Source organism: Lichenostomus cassidix, chromosome 4A, assembly GCF_008360975.1.
Source record: "Lichenostomus cassidix isolate B80296 chromosome 4A, HeHo_3.0, whole genome shotgun sequence".
NCBI classification, from domain to species: Eukaryota; Metazoa; Chordata; class Aves; order Passeriformes; family Meliphagidae; genus Lichenostomus; species Lichenostomus cassidix.
This window is the reverse complement of record NC_139485.1, coordinates 1,297,987-1,318,085: the sequence shown is the minus strand read 5'-3', so window position 1 is coordinate 1,318,085 and position 20,099 is coordinate 1,297,987. Positions and strand designations below refer to the sequence as shown.

At 56.9% G+C, this 20,099-nt stretch overlaps 1 protein-coding gene and 1 long non-coding RNA gene across 3 annotated transcripts in view; one reads left to right on the top strand and one right to left on the bottom strand.

The window, feature by feature from the left end:
* The window catches only part of LOC146437246 (uncharacterized), a 103,368-nt gene extending 97,808 nt beyond the window's left edge, over positions 1-5,560 (bottom strand). Inside the window, exon 1 of the long non-coding RNA XR_014852157.1 lies at positions 5,504-5,560. This is a non-coding gene — a long non-coding RNA (uncharacterized LOC146437246). The remainder of the gene's footprint in view (positions 1-5,503) is intronic.
* The window catches only part of LOC146437245 (Krueppel-like factor 5), a 31,879-nt gene continuing 15,878 nt past the window's right edge, over positions 4,099-20,099 (top strand). Inside the window, exon 1 of one of the 2 annotated variants that reach the window (XM_085060009.1) lies at positions 4,099-4,408. In XM_085060009.1, the coding sequence (XP_084916135.1) occupies positions 4,385-4,408 (24 nt within the window). In that variant the 5' untranslated portion in view covers positions 4,099-4,384. Of the gene's footprint in view, positions 4,409-7,010; positions 7,345-20,099 lie in introns of those variants that run through there. The other variant, XM_085060008.1, reaches the window with a different exon arrangement.

Sequence of the window (20,099 nt, the reverse complement as noted above, 5' to 3'; positions counted from 1 at the left end):
TAACACTGCAAGCAGCAGAGTTTGCTCCCTGTGTGTCATGTGTGGGGCAGGGATAGGGGCTGAGCTGGGCAGAGTGATGGAATTGAGAGCCCGTGATCTCCATCCATGAGATGATCCATGAACTGGAGAGCAGGGGGTGGTCAGCCAGTCTTGCTCACCCTTCACCAGCCCCACATGGCAGGGCTTAAGGCCAGTGGAGAGTGGCCACTGACAGTGACTGGGGTGGCCTGAAGGAGTGGCCCACCACCCCTAACCCCAGTTCTGGACCCTTGCTGTGCTGGACATGCTGGAACTCCAGTAGGAACTGGACCCCAAGGCAGCCAAATGGTGACACCACCAACATTGCCAATGAGTTTTTCTCCGTATCTTTGGCAGCAGACTGCAGGACACAGTTGGCTTTCAGCTGGAGAGGCACCCAGTGCACCTGTGGTGGTTTAGGAACGGCATTCCCCAATGGGATGTTCCCACTGACACACCTCAGAGCACCTGGTGGGATGGAGAGGAGAACTGGAGGCACAAAAGGTGAAGAACAGGGGCTGAGATAAGAACAATTTACTGGAGACAGCAAAGAGAGATGAAAACAAGTGGTACCGACAGCAAACCTGGTAACAGAGTGTACAAAGACAGGGAACGATTTACACTTGATCACTCCCCAGGTGTCACCTGACCCCAGAAAGCTGGAAACAACCCCCAAACTCCATCCCCCTGTGAATGGCTGAGGTGAGATCAGGTCCTGCTGTGCCCTCCTGGCTGCTCCACAAGTTAACCCTGTCCTGGGCAGAAGCAGGACATTGTCCACCGTTGTGGTTGGGTGACCCTGGCTGGATGCCACCAAAGCCACCCTGTCACTGCCCTTTGCAACCAGACAGGGGAGGGAAAATGCAGCGTAAAGTTCCTGAGATGAGATAAGGATGGGGAGAGATCCCTCAGTGAATACCATTGCAGGAAAGCAGGCTGAACTTGGGGATATTCACTGAATTTATGACCAACAAAATCAGAGCAGCACAGTGAGAAATAAACCCTAAAAAACACCTTCTCTGCATCACCCACCACATGCACCCAAGTCCTTCCTTCTGCCACAGAATTAAAGAACCCAGAGGGGCATAGCTCGGCCTCTGTTCTCCCACAGAGGGCTGCAAGAACGACACCACTGAAATTCCCAAAGAACAGGAATCCCTCGGCGCCTCCAGTACCTGCCACTGGCACCACCTCTGCCTGAGGCAAGGATGAGGCATTAGATACTTTCACTATAATCAACTCTCATAACAGAAAGGTCATTAATTTATGTGGGACAAGAATATTTTGCCTCTCCATTGTCTCATTCCTCCTCCCTTTGTCCCATTCTTGCTCCTCGAGCAGACTCAGAAAATCTCTAAATTGCTCAGTAGAAGATTTTGGGGTTTTTGCATGAAAAACGTCCTGTTTCAGAGAGGAAAAAACCCCCAAAGATATGAATACTCCTCAAAGGAATGAAAAAACAAACTTTCAGAGGATTTGGGAATTCTATCACCTTTTGAAGGGCCTCGGGGGTCCCTCTGGGGGCCCTGGCACCCTCTGCCACAGTCTGGGGGTCCCTTTGGGGGCGCAGGGTGCTGGCACAGTGTGTCAGGGCTGGCAATTTCCTCCAGGGACAAGGGAGCCCCTTGGGAGCCGCCCTTGGGAGCACCGGGAGCCCTTTGGGGATGCTGTCACCCTCTGTGAAGGTTCAGAGTGGTACCTTTGGGACACGTGGGTTCTGTGCTCGCCCTTTTGGGCGTGCTGGTAGCCAAAGCCACGGTCGGGGGGATCCTCCGGCCGCTCTCCCCCGAATCTGCTAATAGGGTGGCCCTGCTGGGGTTCCCCCTCCTCACCACCCCCAGCGCCCCGGGCTCTGTGTGTGTGGTTAGGACCCCCGGCTGTGCCTGGGGGGCTGCTGGGACAGGTCCCGATGGGTGCTGCTGTCGCCCCCGGTACCCCTGAGCCCGGCCGAGCGGCGCTGCCGGGACCCGCTGACAGCGCTCGGGCACTCGGTGGCGCCAGCGGCCCGCGCTGGGCGAGAGCTGGAGGAGGAGCCGAGGGATTCCCGTTCTTCGGGAATTTCCCTGAGCGCGCTGGGCTCCTGCGGCAGCGCTGACCACTCGGTGCTCCCCCGGCACAGGCGAGAAGCCCTACAAATGCACGTGGGAAGGCTGCACCTGGAAGTTCGCCCGCTCGGACGAGCTCACCCGGCACTTCCGCGAGCACACGGGCATCAAACCCTTCCGCTGCTCGGACTGTGACCGCAGCTTCTCCCGCTCCGACCACCTGGCCCTGCACCGCCGGCGGCACGTCATGATGTGAGCGCTGCCCGGCCGGGCTGGGCCGGCGCCTGCCCCGGGAGAGCCTGCATCCGTCCATCCGTCCATCCGTCCATCCGTCCATCCGTCCATCCGTCCCTCCCTCCCTCCCTCCCTCCCTCCCTCCTTCTATCCTTCTATCCTTCTATCCTCTGCCGCTCTCGCGGGACAGGGACTGCGGGAGCGCCGGGGCCGAGCCGAGCCGAGCCCAGTGCCCGTGGGCACAGTTTGGGAGCCGCGGCAAGGACAGGGGCAGGGGCTGATGGGCCCCTGTGGGGGAGCCATTGGCCTCTTCCCTCTCCATCCCCAGACTCTGTCCCAGCGGGAGAAGAGATGTCAGATGCCTCAGACCACCCCCTTTTGTGAGACCCCCGTGCTCTGTGTGGCTCTGATTCCACTCCTCTCATCCTTTTTTCCTGCCTTTGGAGTCCCTTTCGCAGAGCAGGAGCTCAGCATCGCCCAGTCCTTTGCCAGGGCGGTTGGTTGGCACGGATTGAATTGGGCACTGGGAATGGGGGGTGCAGCCCCCAGGTCTCCGGAGGAGCTGCAGAGGTTTGGGGTCACACGGGGTCCTGTGTCAAACACATGAGACAAAGGGACATCTGTGCCCTCTCCAGTGTGGGCATCGCCCTGCGGTTGGAGAAGGTGCCAAGGTCATGCCACAAAGCCAGCAGGTGCCAACCCCTCCCCAGGGCTGGAATCATCATCCCAGGAAGTCCAGGCTGTGCTTCCAGCCCCCTCTCCTGGGTGAGGCCCTGAGGGCATCGAATTGCTCTGAGCAGCCCCACAGGAGACCCCCACCCACAGCCCTGGGCCTGCTGAAGCTCAGCCTGGGCCTGCAGCTCCTCCCTGGCTGTGCAGGAGCTACCCCAGCCCTTCCCACAGCCACAGACCCTCCTCCTCTCCACCTTGGACCTGCCTCATCCCTGTGATCCCAGAACTGTCCTGCAGCTTGTGCAAGGGCAGAATGAGTCCCAGGAAGGGCTGTGACATGTCCTATCTGGGGACAGAAGGTCCCTGAGCTTCAGCAAAGCCCCTTGGTGGCTGCAGAGCTGCCATACCCTGTGGCACGAGGGGCACATCCAGCTCCACATCCTCTGGGGATTCTCCAGTGCCTGGCTGGGGCTGTGCTCATGGCTTGGCTCTTCGGTGGCTGCTGGAGGGTGTCCCTGTGCAGTGGGAACCTAACTGGGAGCGCAGAAAATCCTCCAGGTTGTTTTCCAGGTTTGGCAAAGGTCCAAGACTAGGTTTTTTGGAAGAAAAAAGGTCAATACCATCCTCTTCTTCCTACTTAGCCATTTGTTCTGGAAACTCACCTCAGCCTCAGACCCTTCTGCTTCACCCCTCATCCTCCTCCTCTCCCAGAAATGCCTGGAGGAGCTGCTCAGTCTCCCTGCTGGGGGCTGTGATGCCTCCCAGTGCTCCTCTACAGCCCGACTGGGAATACTGGGGACCTCCCCAGCTCCTCGGAGCTCTTTCCCTATCACCTGCCTGCACTTTTCTGTGTCTGGGAGAAGAATTTAGCAATCCCAAAACTTCTCCCCTGTTGAATGATCAGTGGCTGGGAGGGGCCTGCAGCCTGCCAGGGGGTCCTGCTGGCTGGTGGCACCCCCAGGGTGGGCAATGGGGTGGCAGTGCCCATCCGTGCCCTGGCTCTGAGGTCACCCGAGGTCCCTGTGGACGGTTCCTTGTCCCCATCCCTGTCGGGGCTGCCGGCGCCTCTCCCGCCCTCCCGCCCGGCACTGCTCAGACTGGTTTAGCAAGTGGATGGGACGGGGCGGCCGCTTTTCCTTTGAAGGGCTCCCGGGAAGCATTTGATGGCTGGAAACCTCCCGAGGAGGAGAAAGAAAAAGACAAAAATAGGTGGTTTTGGGTTTCGGTGGGGGAGCGGGGCAGGCGCGGGGCTGCTGCGGCAGCTCTGCAGAGCTTTGTGTGCCGGGCGAGGGGACAGGTGAGCAGCGGTGTCCCCTGCCCGGAGGGATCCCGAGCGGCACCGGCTGAACCTGGAGCTCCTGGCCCAAAGCCGGGCTGGCCTCGCCCCACAGAGGCAGAGCCGAAGCGGACTGGGGATGTCCACCACGGCCCAGAGAGAGGTGGGTGTTCCAGCCCTGCTTTGGGGTGGCTGGGTGGCAGCAGGGTGGCAGCAGGGTGGGGAGGAAAGAAGGGCTAGGGACCCCCAGACACGGCCTAGCCCCTTCCCCAGCCTGTGGGACGCCGGCAGGGGTGGGACCCTGAGTGGTGGCTCTCCAGGGTTCTGGGGACCCAGCCCAATTGTGGGGTCTGGGGGTGAGGGTGGGGTGCCGGGGGTGCCTCTGGCTGTGCCTGGGATGATTTGAGAGGCGGGAGCTGAGCTTTGCTTCCCAGCCTGATCCAGGTTTTCTCCAAATGTGGCGCCTTTCCTGCCTTTTAGCTCAAGTCTCTGTAACTCAGGGCTTCACCTCCTGCTCCCTCGTGAGAGGAGGACCTGGCTGTCCTTCCTCACCATTCCCACGCACCCAGAGTGCTCAATCCCCACGCAGTGCTGGGATCAGAGCTCAGGATCTCCCCAGCTCTCCCCCACCGACCCCCAGCTGCCCCATCCTATCCAAGCCCCTGGGTTGGGACCTCCTTTCAGCTCCCTGCAGTCCCTCCACCCCCTCTGCACAGGCTCTCCCTTCCCAAACCCCCTTCAGCATCTCGGTATCGGCTTTTCAGAAGGGAATTCCGCATGGAATGAGGGAGGAAAACGTGAGGAATGTCGGGAGGGGAGCGCGTTGGTGGCCAGGTCACGGGGAGCCGCCGCTATCGCTGTGCCATCGCGGGTGGCACGTGGGGACTCAACGGGACCGGCGGGGCCCCCCGGGGCAAAGTGCCGGTGGCAGAGATGGGCTCAAGGCTGTTCTCCCGGGGCAGGTAAGGGCACTGCCTGGGTTTGGCCCATCCCTGCAAGGAGAGGCAGCTCTGATTTGGGAAATCATGGATTGATCCCTGCTGGGCAGGTGCAGCCTGGTGTGAGCTCTGCTCCAGGCATGGGATTCACCCCGTGCTGCAGCTGGGATGGAGAGAAGGGGAACTCTTTTGGTTTGTATCATTTATCATGGAATCATGAAATGGTTGGGTTGGAAGTGCCTTAAAGCTCATCCAGTGCCACCCCTGCCATGAACAGGGACACCTTCCACTATCCCAGGCTGCTCCAAGCCCTGTCCAACCTGGTCTAGGACACTTGCAGGGATCCAGGGGCAGCCACAGCTTCTCTGGGCACCCTGGGCCAGGGCCTGCCCACCCTCATTGCAAACTTCCTTCTTTCCCTGTCTGGTCCTGCAGGGCTTGGTGAGACACCCCTGTCCCTGGCATCACCTGGGAGCTCTGAGTGCTCCAGCAGCAGCACAGCTTCCCTGGCAAACAAAATCCTGCAGAGCTCCTGGCAAGGCCTGAGCTGTTCCCACATTTGCTTTTCCAAGCTCCGTGCTCTGGGATGATGTTTTTGGTCCCTGCTGTGGGGATGGCAGCTGTGACACCAAACCTCTGCTGTGGCTCTGGGTTTGAACTGTCACAGGCCTTGTGTGGCTTCTGTGAAGCCCCTGGAGTGGCAGGAATCCAATGGGAACAGGTGTTCCCCTTCCCTGGCAGGACCCTAGCTTTCTCTTTGGCCAGAGGAGTAGAGCAGCCTCAGCCCCCCTTCCTTCCCCTCTTCCTGTGGTCCTTGGGTCCCATGAAGGTGCTGGGATATCCCCAAGGTGGTGACAGCAGCACCCCTGCCCAGGAGGCACAGGGAGGTGGGGAATCTGGGGCTGATTTGGGAGGGGTGAGCACGGAGAGGGAGCAGAGCCAGGCTCTTCCCGAGCCTGGCACCGTGCAGCCCTTGGGGAGGCGCTGGGGACAGTTGGGGCTGGATTATCTGCAGCAGAATGGCTTTTTCTTCCCCCAGTTCTTTGTCAGAAAGGTGATTTTTATTCTTTCCATCTCTGGATTTTTACACTCCTTCCTTTCCAAAAGTGAAACCCAAACACAGTTGCCTGGTGTCTCCAAAGTCCTCCTGCTTGTCTGTGCTTTTCCAAATGTTCTTTTTATTTCCTTTAACGTTCCTCCCTTTTACTTTTGATCCTTCCCTTTTCCTCCCCTGGGAATGAGAAGTGCAAGTAGGAATCTCCTAGTTCAAAATTAGTTTTGGTGCAGAATTGAACTCTTCCTGGAAAAATGGCATTTTCTCATTAAGAAGTACCTGTGGCTGTAAAAAGCTGAACTACTCCTTGTTTCAGGGCAGGGGACTCAGTCTGGGGACAGTGGCCCAGCTGGGAGGGGGCTCAGGCCTCAGTGGGGATCTGATTCCTCCATCCCTGTGCGGCTGGAGCTGCCCGGATGCCGTGGCTGATGAGGCTCCTGGCAGGGCTCAGGGGTTGGGGTTGGGGTTGGGATCGAATCCTGGGGTGCTGGGGCTTCCTGAACACAGTGCTGGAGCAGGCTGGTGACAGATCTTGGGGTTGGGAGTGAATCCCGAAGTCGCAGAGCTCCCCGGCCGGAGCTGAGCAGTCACCCGCTCGGGATTGGGATTTGAATCCCGGGGTGCCGGCGCTTCCCGAGCTCGGTGTGGGCTCACGGCCGGTGCCGGAGCTGCCGGCCACCCTCTGTCCCTTTTATGTGCGGGTGTCCCGGTGGAGCCGCCACCGCCGGGAGCCTGATTGGCTCCACACCCCCGCGCTGCTTCCAGGTTGGCGTTTCCTCCTCCCGCGGCCAGGTAAAGCCTTCCCGAGCCGCCACCGGTCTCCCACCAGCGCAACTCGCTCCGGCTCGCCTCAGGGATTTTTTTTCCCCCTTTCCCCTCCCCTTCCTTGCTTTCTCCCCGTTTTTCCCCCTTTTTTCCCCCGTTTCTCGGGCCGGGCCCCGTCCCCACGCAGGGGCGAGGGGGATGAGCAGCGGGCTGGTGGACGCCGCGGTGTTGGCGCCGCTCAAACCCGTCACCATGTCTGGGGACCCCCACGAGGACACCCCGGTCTTCGAGGACATCAAACCCCCCTCGCGGCCCCTGGAGAACCCTCCCGACCTGGCGCAGGTAAGCGTTGGGAAGGCGCCGCTTCCGCCCGCTCAGGTGCGCCGAGCCGCCCAAAAAGCCCTGGATTTGGGCCCAATTCGGCTTTGTTTTCCCTGTCTTTGCTGCGACGCCTCCACGGCTTTGTTGGCTCCTGCTTCCCCCTCCGCTGGGTTCTCTCCCGGGTGTGTTGGGTTTCGTTTGGGGTGTTTTGGTTTGGGTTTTTTGCCTCCTGTGTGCCTTCAAAACTCGCCGGCGTCCGTGTGGGCTTTGCTCCCACTCCAGGGTTCAATCCCTCTCCCCTGGGATTGGCAGGTGAGGGGTGTTCAGGGATTCTCCCACTGGGAAGGACGTGGGCCACGGGATTGCTGTGCCTGTACGTGCTGGAGGGGAAACATTTTACATTGATTTTCTATTTTATTGAATTCTATGTCTTTTTCTACTGCCGTGGCGGGGAAGGAATGCTCCTTGAGATTCCCTGGCTGCATTCCCCCTAGATAAAGGCCTGGATAAGTGGCTTTGGGATGTCCCTGCAGGCCCAGCCCTATCCTGGGACATGGCAGGAGCCCACCCAGCCATGGTGACAAAGCTCTGTGTCCCACCACGGAGAGCTTCCAGCCGCTCTTCCTGGTGGGAAGCAGGGTGAGGCAGGCCCAGCCCCACCCTGGAGCTGTGGTTTCCCCCTTTCCCGCTCCATGGGGTGTGGGGTGCCCGCGGGTAATGATTAACCCCGAGCCCCACGGCCCCAGCGCCATTTTGATCTGGGCGGGAATGCTCCAGCCCTGGCTCCAGGGATCTGCAGGGACCTCCATCCCGGCTGCTGCTCTTCTGGAGACCCCCAGGAGGGCATTGCTGGGCTGGGTGGCACCAGGCAGGGCTTGGGGCTGTGTGTGCACTGCCCCTCGATGCTCCAAGGGCCCTTTTGGGGCTCTGGCCCTCCGAGGTCAAGGCTGGGTCTCCATCTCTGGATTTCCAGGACATCTGGCATCCACAGGGGCTGTCAGCCATGGCTGTGGGGTCAAACAGGGGCCATGCAGCCCATTCCTCCTTCCCCTGAGGTGTTCCTGCCCCTCTGGGCTGGGGTTGGGGATTACCTGGATCAGAAGCGGGGTGGTGGCTCTTGGAAAGCTGTGGATTATCTCCAGGGCCTGTCCTGGTGGGAAAAGTGCTCAGCTCCCTCCAAACCTCCCCTAAAACAGTCAGGGGGAAGGGGAGCTTGGCTTTTTCCCATTTTCCATCTGGGTGGGATGAGGCAGGGGGACATGACCAGTGGGGCTGTGACCATGGCCAGCCCTGAGCCAGCTCTTGTCCCCTCGTGGGGACACCCATGGTGGAAACCCCTCATCCCCACCCCATCACTGCTGCTCTTCCAAGGGAAAGGGGGTTTCTCCTCCCATTTTGGTCCCGCTTTGCTCCAGCGTGGTGGCAGCTGAGGGGTGGCCTTGGAAGTGTCACCCCTTTGCCATTGACCCTCCTGTGTCCCTTGATGGGATCCTGTGGAGCCGAGCAGATCCCGTGGATCATCCCCAGCAGGACAAATCCCCCCAGGGAGCAGCGCTGTGGGAACACCCCGAGAGCCCCGGGCTGGAGCCCACATCCCCCAGGAGCAGTTTTCCATGCCCTGGCCCCTTTCTCCCAGCGGATTGCAGAGGCTGCGGTGTTGTGGGAGGGTGGAAAAGCTGGAAGGCTGCAGGGCTGGGAAGCCTTTGCTCCGGGAGCGTTTTTATCGCAGCACTTTGACAAGGCTGGTGCCAAAGGCCGTGACCTGTCAGGCTCCTGCCCGGGGCAACTCCCTCTGCTCTGGCTGCCCGAGCTCGGGAAAAGGCAGAGCAAATTATCCCTGTGGTTTCAAAGTCCCATTGCCATATCTGCCCCTAAAATTGCTTTTCAAGTGGGAGCTCGTTGCTGTTGAAAATTTATTGTCAGGTGGAAACAGATCCTTTGTGGAGTTTCCAGTCAGGTTTTCCCTTTCCTTGGTTTTTCCAACCACCGAGCCCTGAGTTAAAACAATGGAGAAAGGAGGAGGGAAAAGGGCTTGTGAGAGGAAAGCGTTTGCCTTCCTGATTTGAGTCAAAATCAGCCAGAAAAAGTATTTTCCTCTTTAAATCTCCAGAGGCTGATGCTGGAAGGAAGATAATAATAATAATAATAATAATAATAATAATAATAATAATAATAAAGGAAGGCACATCCAGGGAATGGTTTAGGAGAGGAGGAGCTGATCCCTTGTGTGGCTGTTGGATCCCCGTGGATGAATGAGGGTCCTGAGGGGTTTATCAGTGCTCCCACCTGGCTGCCACAGCATTCCCATGCACCTGGAGCTGGAGAAGCATCCTAGGATCACCTTCTGGGCCTGGAAGGGCAGGAATTGGCTCCTCCAGGCTTCCCTGCACTGCTGGGGAGGTGACTCTGCCATCTCCTGTCCCTGAGGATGTGGGAAGGCAATCCCTGGATCTGTGGGTCCAGCCAGGAATTCTGGTGCTGGAGGCTCTGGAGCTGTTGAGAGAGGGCAGATGGACAAACTCCCAGCCTGTCCCCTGGTTTAACCCCTTCCTCCCGGTGCCAGGCCCCAGGGGAGTTGTGTTGGGGCTGGAGAGCTCCCAGTGGGGCTGAATTTCCAGTGGGGAAAAGAGGAAGATCCTGCTGAGTGTGGAAAGGGATTTTCCTTGGGTGCAGGCTGAGGAACAGCAGCAAAGGGCTCCCTTTGTGTCCCCTGAGCCAAACTCCTGCACTTCCTCACTCTGTCCTTGGCTCCAGCAGGAGGAATAAAACATCTCCAGCATCTGGGAGGTGCTTGGACCCAGCAGATGGGATCAGGAAAGTGCTGTTCCCAGAGCTTTTCCTGGCACTTCACATCCTCAGTGCCAGGAATGGCATTTCCCAGACTCTTCCAACTGGGTGGGAAGGGTGCTGTGGTGTTCCTCTGCCTTTATCCTGGAGAGATTTTGCTTCTGGACCACAGGAGAAGCTGGATGCAGCATTTTTAGGAGTGTTCCAGCTTTCAGGAGCTGTTTCAATCCTGCCCTGTCCCTGTGCCATGCCCTGCATATCCTTTGGTCGCATCCTTGTCATCAATGTGGCTCTGGTGGCTGGAGGGTGGCTGTCCCTTGGACCAGGGATGGCTTTTCCTGCTCCTTGGTGCTCCAGCACCTTGCACAGCCCACTTGGAACCAGGGTGATAGTCCTGGTCAGGGCCAGGGAACTCCTGCCTTCCATAAATAAAGCTCCTTTATTTATTAGGAGAGATGTTGGAGTTCCCAGCACAACTCCCAAGGGATGATTCATTTCCTTGGCCTCTCAGAAACTGCAGGAAGGGAATAAATTTGGCTTTTCTGCAGGGAGAGGGGACATGGTGGCTTTGGAATTTCGCTTTGGACCTGTAATGAGAGGCTGGGGTAGAACCACGGAATCCCAGATGGGATTAAGTGGAAAGGGACCTTAAATCCCATCCCTACCATGGCAGGGACACCTTCCACCATCCCAGGCTGCTCCAGCCTGGCCTTGTTCACTTCCAGGGATTCAAGGGAAGCCACAGCTGCTCTGGGAATTCTATTCCAGGGCCTCCCCACCCTTTTAGAAAAGGAGTGACTGAGCCTGGACACTTTTCTGCTATTTAATGTCACTCCTTGGGTGCTCAGGGGTGACAATTTTGTGTCCTTTTCCTGGGTCCTGCTTGTGCCTGCTCGGGAGAAGGCCCTGGCTGTGTCCCCAGGGATTGGGACCCCACTGCCTCCAGCCCCAGGGGGCAGTGCCTGTGGTTGGGGACAATCAGAGGTGTCCCCTGCTGGGTGGTCCCCTGCTGGGCAGAGCCACCATGCACAGCTGCAGAGGATCCAGGTGCTCCTGCAGCCCTCACTCCTTGCTGAGCAGGGAGCTGAGCTCATCCTGCCAGGATCCCACATTTCCAGGCATGGAAGTGCAGCAGGCTGGTGTCACCTGCTGGGGACTCAGTGACCAATCCCACCTTCCCCTTCCTGAGCTGCTCCATCCAGTATGGCCAGGTGAAGTCATGGCTCTTCATTCCCTCTGGATGTCTGGGATGTTCTGTCCTTGGGGATCCTCCTGGCTTTGGAAAAGAGTTCAGAAATTCCACAGAAGCATTCAAAATCGATTTCCAAAGGGTGCTGGCACCCCGGGCAGGCTGCAGGGTGTGCAAGAATGGGGTGAGTGAGATGGAAAGTTAAATTTGGACACAGAGGAATGGGCCCAGCTGATCCCTCTGGCACAGGGGATGGGTTTGGGAGCTGGTGGGGCTGAGCCTCGCATGAGGGATCTCCAGAGGGAGACATCCTTCCCTCTCTTCTGCTTCAGGATCAGCTGATCCCAGTGTTTTCAGGACCAGCCTGTGGATTTGCAAGTCAGATGGGCTGTGTGCCTGGCAGGTGTCTGCAGGGCCACAGGGAATTGGGACAGATCTCCACAAAGGAGCAATTAATCAATTTAATTTTGCAGGAAGACTCTCAGGGAGGATCCCCAGCCCAGCCCTGCGTCAGGGTTGGTTCCACGGCAGATCAGCTCCTGCTGTGGGAGCAGCTTCAGTGCCAGCAGGAAGCTTTGGATAAAACCAGTGAGCCAAACCCCGGGAAATTCGAGGGGTTCATCCACAGTATTTGTTATTTTACTTTTCTGGGGCCTCCAACCCCCCGAATTCCCCGGCTGGAAGGAGGAGCAGGACGGAACAGCTCCATGGAATTGCTCGGCCGAACTTTGAGCTCGGCGGCTTTGTCCCGGTGGGACAAAGGCTGATTGTTCTGCGCGGGGGAAGTTTGGCTGGGGAAGGTGCGGAGCGAGGGAAGGGGACAGGGATTTCCAAGTGTGCTGTGCTCATCCTCCTCCCTGAAACCCGCTCTCCGCTTGGACCAGCCAGGAAAGCGCCTCGCGGGGTCGGGATTGTTTCTTTTTGGGAACCTGGGAAAGGAGGGAACGAGCCTGGCGCTCCGATCCACAGTGAACACAACGGATTTCCCTTTATCGCTGCTCCCGAGCGCTGCGTGGGAAGCGAGCAGCGGCACCTGAACTTCCTCCCCGGCCTTTGGGGAATGCACTGGGCCTTTGGGGAATGCACTGGGCCTTTGGGGAATGCATTGCTGGCCCGTGCATCACCGCCCGGGAGTGTTCTCCTCTCAAACCTGTTCGGTCACCTCCCGCCGCTGTTTTGTTCTCCTGCCCTGCTCCACTGAGTTCTTTTATCCAACCCATCCACTGCAAATAATCGCACTTACGAGCGCTCCGTGAGCTCGATTACAGTGTTTGCTTTCCTCGTGCTCCATTGGCGAATTCCCGCAGTCACAGGGTCCCGCCGGCCTCTGGCCATTGGAGAGCTCGTGTTTACAATTCAGATGTTCTCAGAACTTGAGCTAGCATGAAAACCCTCCAAAAAAACCCCGTGGGCTGTTTACCACATCAAAGAGGTTCAGCCCCGTTCGAGCTCGGCTTGAAACTCAAACAAAGAATCTTTCATTGAGTTCAGAAATGCTGGGAGGATTCTTGGAAATTATTATTTTTTTCAGTGAGATGGGGGGACATTCACGTTTCCACCCAGAGCAGGATTTCTGAAAGCACAGCTTTACCCAAAACCCCAGGATATTGTCCATACCTTATCACATCCCTCACACCTGAGGCAATTTGTCTCATGAATCTGAACCCATCCTGGAGAGGCCAGAGGATGTGGATGCTCTCCAGCCCATGCAGGTTTTTTGTTGTTTTTATTTCTTTTTTTTTTTTTTTTTAATTTATCCCAAATATTTTAACATTATCTTTACAAAACCATCATTTTGCTGCTCCTCAGGGTTATTACAGGGAGCTAAACCCAGGAATGGCTGGATATATTAAAATTCCTCACAATGAGCAGACTTGGTGTTCTCTAAACTGTGGAAAAGACCTAAATTTGTTGGGAATATCAGGGCATCTCCCCAGCTGCTCATCCAAATATTTCTGAATGTTTTGTTCTCAGCAGCTTTCAGTATTTGGTGGTTTTGTGGTTCTGTGGTGTGGAAGAAACTCCAAACCATTCATTTGTGGTTTGTCATCCCCTTGGGGACCCCAGGAGTGTCCCAGTCCTTGTGTTTCCCAGGGCTGGCAATGCCCAGGCTCCAAAATGCTCCAGCTGGAGCCTCTCCAGGGCTCAGAGCCTTCTCCTGGGAGCTGTTCTTGGCCTGGGCTGTAATCAGCCTCCTTAATTAACAGCAGCTGGGGATTCCTTCATGCACAGGGAGAATGTGGAAAGGGAGGCTTTAAGTGGAAAACCCTGGATCTGGGGGAAACTCTGGATTTCTGCTCCCAGGTCACCACCAGGAGCACAGAGGCTCCTGCTCATGGCAGGGGGTGGAGCGAGGTGATGGTTAAGGTCCTTCCAACCCAAACCATTCCATGATTCCCTGAAATAACTCAGGATGGGAGATGTGGCAGAAGGGGCTGCAGGACTGGAGCTGCTCCAGTGTCCCTCTCAGTCCCTGTTTTGGTAGAATCCTCTTGGCCTGGGGAAGCTCAAGCTTGGAAGAAGAGTTAGCCCAAGCTGACATTGCCTCCTGCCTTGGGTTTGTTTTGTTTTCCCGACTGCTCTGGGAGGAAGCTGGAGCCACAGAGACAGTGGGATTTGCTGTCTGCACGTGAAACCTGACCTTGCACGGGGTCTGCCCTGTGGTTTCCCTGGAAAGAACAGGATCTGTGGCCTGTTTGATGAGATCAGGATGCCAGCAGGGCTCACAAGCCTCGGCACGCAGCCGGTGACTCATTCCATTGTCAGCCCCTGGCAATGAACGTGCTGCCGTGGAGATGAGTGTGAACTTCCACCTTCCAGGGGGATCCAGGGAGGCCCAGTGAATCCCAGCAGCTCCCTGGGAGCTCCAAAGCCTCTCCCACGGGACATTGGGCTGGGATGTGTAACTGGGAGGCTCCAAGACAATCCCAGTGTCCTGTTGGCCAGGAACAGGTGGATAAATTTCTCCAGGTCATGCTGGGGACTGTGACATCCAAGAGTCAGGGAGAGGCTGTTCTGGGATGGAGCAGGATCCAGAAGGAGCGATGGAGCTGCAGGTGAGCTCCTGCTCCAGGCTGGTGCCCAAATCCAGTGTTGATTTGTGCCCATGGAACCCATGGAGTTCTGCCGTGTTTTGGCAGGAGCTGGACCAGCTCCAAGCCTCCTGATCTTCCAGGAGTTGAAACAACATTAAACCATTTCATTATTCCCAAAAAAACACCTAACCAGCTCACACCAGGATTCAGCCCAGCTCAGCCTCCAGGAGTGGAGCCCACTTGGCTTAATGGAAAACCTTCCCTTGGCTTTGATGGAAAAACTCCTAGGCTTTGAGAGGTTTCACCTAGGCCTTTGCTGGGCAGGAACAGCTCAGAAATCAAGGAATGTGAATATCTTGGAAGCTGGGCTGCTGGAGGTGTCCCAAAGCCACCTTTTCCTGTTGTAAAGATGCTGGAAAATCCCCCCAGGAGCACAGGGAGATGGGGACAGCCCAAATCCCTTTGGGAGCAGAACCCAAGCCCTCACTGCCCCTGCACACGGAGGGTGCTGGGGGTCCTCAACCCCCTGGGCTCACAGCTGTCCCCAAGGGTGTTGGGGTGTTGAAAATTCCCAAATTTGGCCACCTGGGAAGGGAGGATTCATGCTGAAATCCCTGTGTGAGCTCTCCCAGATCCCATGGAGAAGCTTGCCAGAGGTATCCACCCCCAGCTCTGCAGCTCCTGGAGCAGGACATGGATGTCCCTTCTCCAGCTTTGTGCCCATGGATGTTCCTCAGGGTTATCCCAGTGCTCCTTGCGCTGGAACTGCCCAAGGTGATAGCGACTTCCCAGGAAGCAGGGAGGCTGGGGATCTCCATGAGGCAGCTGGGAGAAGGCAGCCCCATTCCCACACTAGCTGACTCCATAAAGGCCCAACTCCCTCAAACCCTCCTGTCCTCCCTTCCCACACTCTGAGAGTTGTCCTCAGCCCGGGGAGGAGATGGGAGAGGGGAGATGCCATCCCTGAATCCCAGCTGCCTTCCGACTCCATCCTGTGCTGAGGTGGCTCCTGGTGGTTCTGCAGATGTGGGATCAACCCCAAAAATGTGGATCAACCCCAATGGCAACAAGGGACCCCCCAACCCTCACATCTGGAGATGCTGCTTTGCTTTTCCCTTCCTCCTCCTCCCAGAGCTGACTCTGGGCTCGGTGTTTTCCAACTCCAAGGTTTTGTTGTTTTCCAATCCATTTATGGCTTTATTTTTGGAAAGGTTTCTGCTTGCTGCTGTTCCCAACTGCTCCTCTTCCAGCCCCTTGACCTTGGAGTTGGGTGAGGGTGTTTTTCCTGCTTCCCTTGGCCTTTGGGATTGCTGCCTGCAGCGGCATGATCCCGGTGATAAATTCCTGAGCTGGATTGCCTTTGAGGGAGCCTTTATCAGCTGCCAGAGGGAAGGAATAGCAAACACAGTCAGCGAGTGTGGGAATGGGGCTGCCTTCTCCCAGCTGCCTCATGGAGATCCCCAGCCTTCCTGCTTCCTGGGAAGTCGCTATCACCTTGGGCAGTTCCAGCACAAGGAGCACTGGGATAACCCTGAGGAACATCCATGGGCACAAAGCTGGTGAAGGGACATCCATGTCCTGCTCCAGGAGCTGCAGAGCTGGGGGTGGATACCTCTGGCAAGCTTCTCCATGGGATCTGGGAGAGCTCACACAGGGATTTCAGCGTGGATCCTCCCTTCCCAGGTGGCCAAATCTGGGAATTTTCAACACCCCAACACCCTTGGGGACAGCTGTGACCCCAAGGGGTTGAGGACCCCCAGCAGGCTCTGTGTGCAGGGGCAGTGAGGGCTTGGGTTCTGCTCCCAAAGGGATGTGGGCTGTCCCCATCTCCCTGTGCTCCTGGGGGGATTTTCCAGCATCTATCTTTACAACAGGAAAAGGTGGCTTTGGGACACCTCCAGAATGGGGAGCTCACACCCTTTATCCACAGCCTGGCAGGGAATTGCTGCAGGAAAAGGGGAATGGTTGGATTGGATGATGTGAAGGTTGAACTTCCATCACCTTAGAGGTGTTTTCCAGCCCAAATAATGCTGGGATTCTGTGAATGCTCCGGGAGCAGCTCTCAACCTGGAGTTTCTCTGAACTCCCAGCTCTGGGCAGGATGAGGTCTCACATCCTTTGTCTGGCAGGGAATTGCTGCAGGAAAAGGGGAAATGTCTGGACTGGATGATGTAATGGTTGAACTTGATCACCTCAGAGGTCTTTTCCAACCCAAATAATCCATGAATGCTCCGAGGGCAGCCCCTCATCCTTGCCCTGAGCCCTGTGGGACTGAGCGAGCAGGAGAGCCCATCCAGGGCCTTCCAGCACATTCCCACGGGAGCTCAGATTCCCTTTGGGACACAGCTTTGTTGTTTACAGCAGCCAAACGTTGGGCACCTGAAAGGAAGAGTCCCAGGGCTTTCTTTGCTAATCCCCTTTTACAGAGAGTTCCAGGAGACTTGAGGAACAAACAGAAAATAACGTCGATCCAGGTCGGTATCAAACCCAAATCATCAGAGAAACAAATATTTACCCAGGTCAATATTTAACCAGGAGACAATAAATGCTGATATTGAACCAAATCTGGATATAAATACAGGCTATTTATAAAGTGAGCCTGCCGAGGGGCACTGCCAGGGCCGTGCCAGGGGGTTGATTGATGATTATCCTGCCCATTGTTTGCTGATTCCCTTGGAGGCTGCAGTTTCGTGCAGGTGCACGGAGGAGAAAGAGCCCGGGCTGGGCTGTGGCACAACCGTTGTGCCACACCTGTGCCCCGGGGTCCCTCAGCCCAGGGACAGGACAGCCCCCCTTGCCCTTGGAGCCATGTCCTGCTGTTCCCCTGTTCCTGGAAACCCCAGAGCAGGGAATCACAGAAACACAGAGTGAGCTGGGACCTTGAAGGACCTTAAAAATCATCCTCTTCCAACCCTGACACCTTCCACTGTCCCAGGTTGCTCCAAGCCCCAATGTTCAACCTGGCCTTGGACACTTGCAGCTTCTCTGGGCACCCTGTGCCAGGGCCTCCCCACCCTCACAGGGAACAATTCCTTCCCAATATCCCATCTCTCCCTGCCCTCTGGCACTGGGAAGCCATTCCCTGTGTCCTGTCCCTCCAGCCCTTGTCCCCAGTCCCTCTCCAGCTCTCCTGGATCCCCTTTAGGCCCTGGCAGGAGCTCTGAGCTCTCCCCTGGATCCTTCTCCTCTCCAGGTGAACATTCCCAGCTCTCCCAGCCTGGCTCCAGAGCAGCTCCAGCCCTGGAACATCTCTGTGGCCTCCTCTGGATTTATTCCAGCATCTCCACATCCTTCTGCTGTTTGCCTCTGTGTTGGACACTCTTGGCTGCTCTCCCTGGACATGGGTGACATTTTTGTTGCCACCCTGTCCCCAAAGCAGTGCCAGCAGCACGCTGGACTCTGGCTGGGAGCAGAGGAGCCTGGATCCCAGAGGAGCCTGGGATCCAACTGAGAAGGAATCTCCAGATGGGAGATGGAATGGCAGCTGTGGCCGGTCAGGGCTGAGCTCAGGAGTCCTGAAGAACCCCCAGCCCCTCCCTGTGCCACCTTCCGAGCTCGGTGCCTGTTTAGCAAACACTGATTTCCCTCCCTGTCCCCAGCGCTGCCCGGGCGGTGACAGCACCCGATGTTCCTCTGGCCATTTGTCATTTATCACCTCAGATTAGGAGGTGTTTGATCAGGGGACAGCCATGTCCCACCCTGCCCTGCAGCCCCAGCTCGGCTCTCTGCTCGTGCTTAATCCGGGTTTATCTCAGAGCTGCCGAGAAATGTTTGTATTGGACTCTGCTTGGTTTGATCTCTGGGCTGAGAACAGCTGAGAGCAGCTCCCCCAGCCAGGGACATCTGATCCAGGGATCCTGCAGGATCTATGGCAACTGGCAGGGGTGCAGGGCTCATATCCACCCCTGTTAGCCACTGGAAAATCCATCCACTTGGAAATCCATTCTGGGAGAGGTGGGATGTCAGTGCACTCTTCATTGAACCACTGGTTTCATTGATTTCCCATCAGTGGATGTTATCCCATCCTCCAGGGAATTTTGGTTGCCAGGTTGTGCCAGTGCTGAGCCCAGCATTGGTCCAGTGACACAGACTGGAGTCCTGGAGTGGACAAAATGCTGGTTTGTGCCTTGTCCTTCTTGCTTTTATATTGGTTTTCTTTTCTCTTGCAAGTTGAGGAAATGCTTCTCCAGGGTCAAACTTTGAGGGGAAAATCCCTCCAAAATCCTGTGCTTTGGCTGTGTGACAGGAGTTTCTTGTTGGCTGTTCCTTCCTGGCCACACCAAAGATGGCTTCAAATGCAACAAAGTGGGTTTAGATGGGATATTGGGAAGGAATTCCTGGCTGTGAGGGTGAGGAGGCCCTGGAATAGAATTCCCAGAGAAGCTGTGGCTGCCCCTGGATCCCTGGAAGTGTCTCAGGCCAGGCTGGACAGGGCTTGGAGCAGCCTGGGATGGTGGAATGAGATGAGCATTGAGGTCTCTTCCAACTCAAACCACTGTGGGGTTCTCTGAACAATCCCAGTCCCTCTGGACACCCAGAAGTTTTGTTGGTGTTTCCCCTTTTCCCTGAACTGCTGATCCATGACTCCCATGGTCTGGCTGGAGCCTCCTGCCCTCATCCCAGGCTCCAGGGATGGTGGGGATGGCCTGGCTGGTGGCTGTGAGGGAACCCAGGCCTGTGATCCCACTCAAAACCTGGTGGCTCTTCACCTGGAAGGCTCTAGAGCCTTTCCCCATCAGAGCACATCTCATGCCCTGTTGGGATGCACTGAGCACCCTGGGTGTGGGATAAGTTCAATCCTTCCCAAAAAAGCCAGGAAATGGTTCATTGCTGACAGGCAGGGAGGAAGGGATGGGCTGATCATTCCAGGTCACTGCTGTCCCATGGGAACCCACCACAGGCTCCTCAGCTGTCCCCTCCAGAGCAGCTCCAGGCAGGGATGCAGCCAGGACCTGCTTGGGATGGACGAGGGGGATACAGGGACTCCCTGTCCATGGATGTGTCTGAGGGGGCTGTAGAGCTCTCGTGTCCATGGGGTTTCTTCCCACTTTTCCCCCAATCCTCCTTGGTCTTTCCCTGCTCCCCACAGCAGGGCAGGGCTCAGACAATCAGCAGAGCAGAGGCATTGTTGATTTCCTCTTGAGGTTCATCCCCAAAAGAGGATCCAGCAGCTGGAACAGCCCTACAGGCTCGGGATGAGTGGTGGAGGAGCTTGGCTGGAGGATGCAGGAGCTTCTCAAGGTGGTTCTTCAGTGATGGGACACAGCTTTCAACCCCAAAGCCCAGGAGATTTCTTGTTTAAGCATCTCCTTGTGCTTCCAGGGACACCTGGAGCCCATGGATCTCCAGGGATGGCAGTTTTCCCAGCCTGGTGACATCCATCCTCTCGATGCCGTGGGGCTCCATGTCTGCCTTGGCCTCGCAAGGAAAATCCTCCTTTTAGATGCAACTCCCAGCTGCTCCCTGGTTTTCTGGGTGAGAGAGGGAAACCCACACTGGTTTGGAGCCTGTGCTGGTCTCAGTGACCATCCCAGTGTGTGTGTGACCCCAAACTGGGAGGGCAGAGGAGGCTTTCCCAGAGTCCTGGTGGACTGGAGGAATGGGAGAGGTTTGGGTGGAACCAGGTGGTTGTGGAGAAGATGGACACACTGGAAGTGAGTGGGAGAAGGTCGTGGAATGAGAACAATCCCACAGGAGGCTGAGAAATATTGGTTTGGGATTTGGAGAAATCCCAGATCTTTTCCCCTCTACTTGGTGCTGGAGGA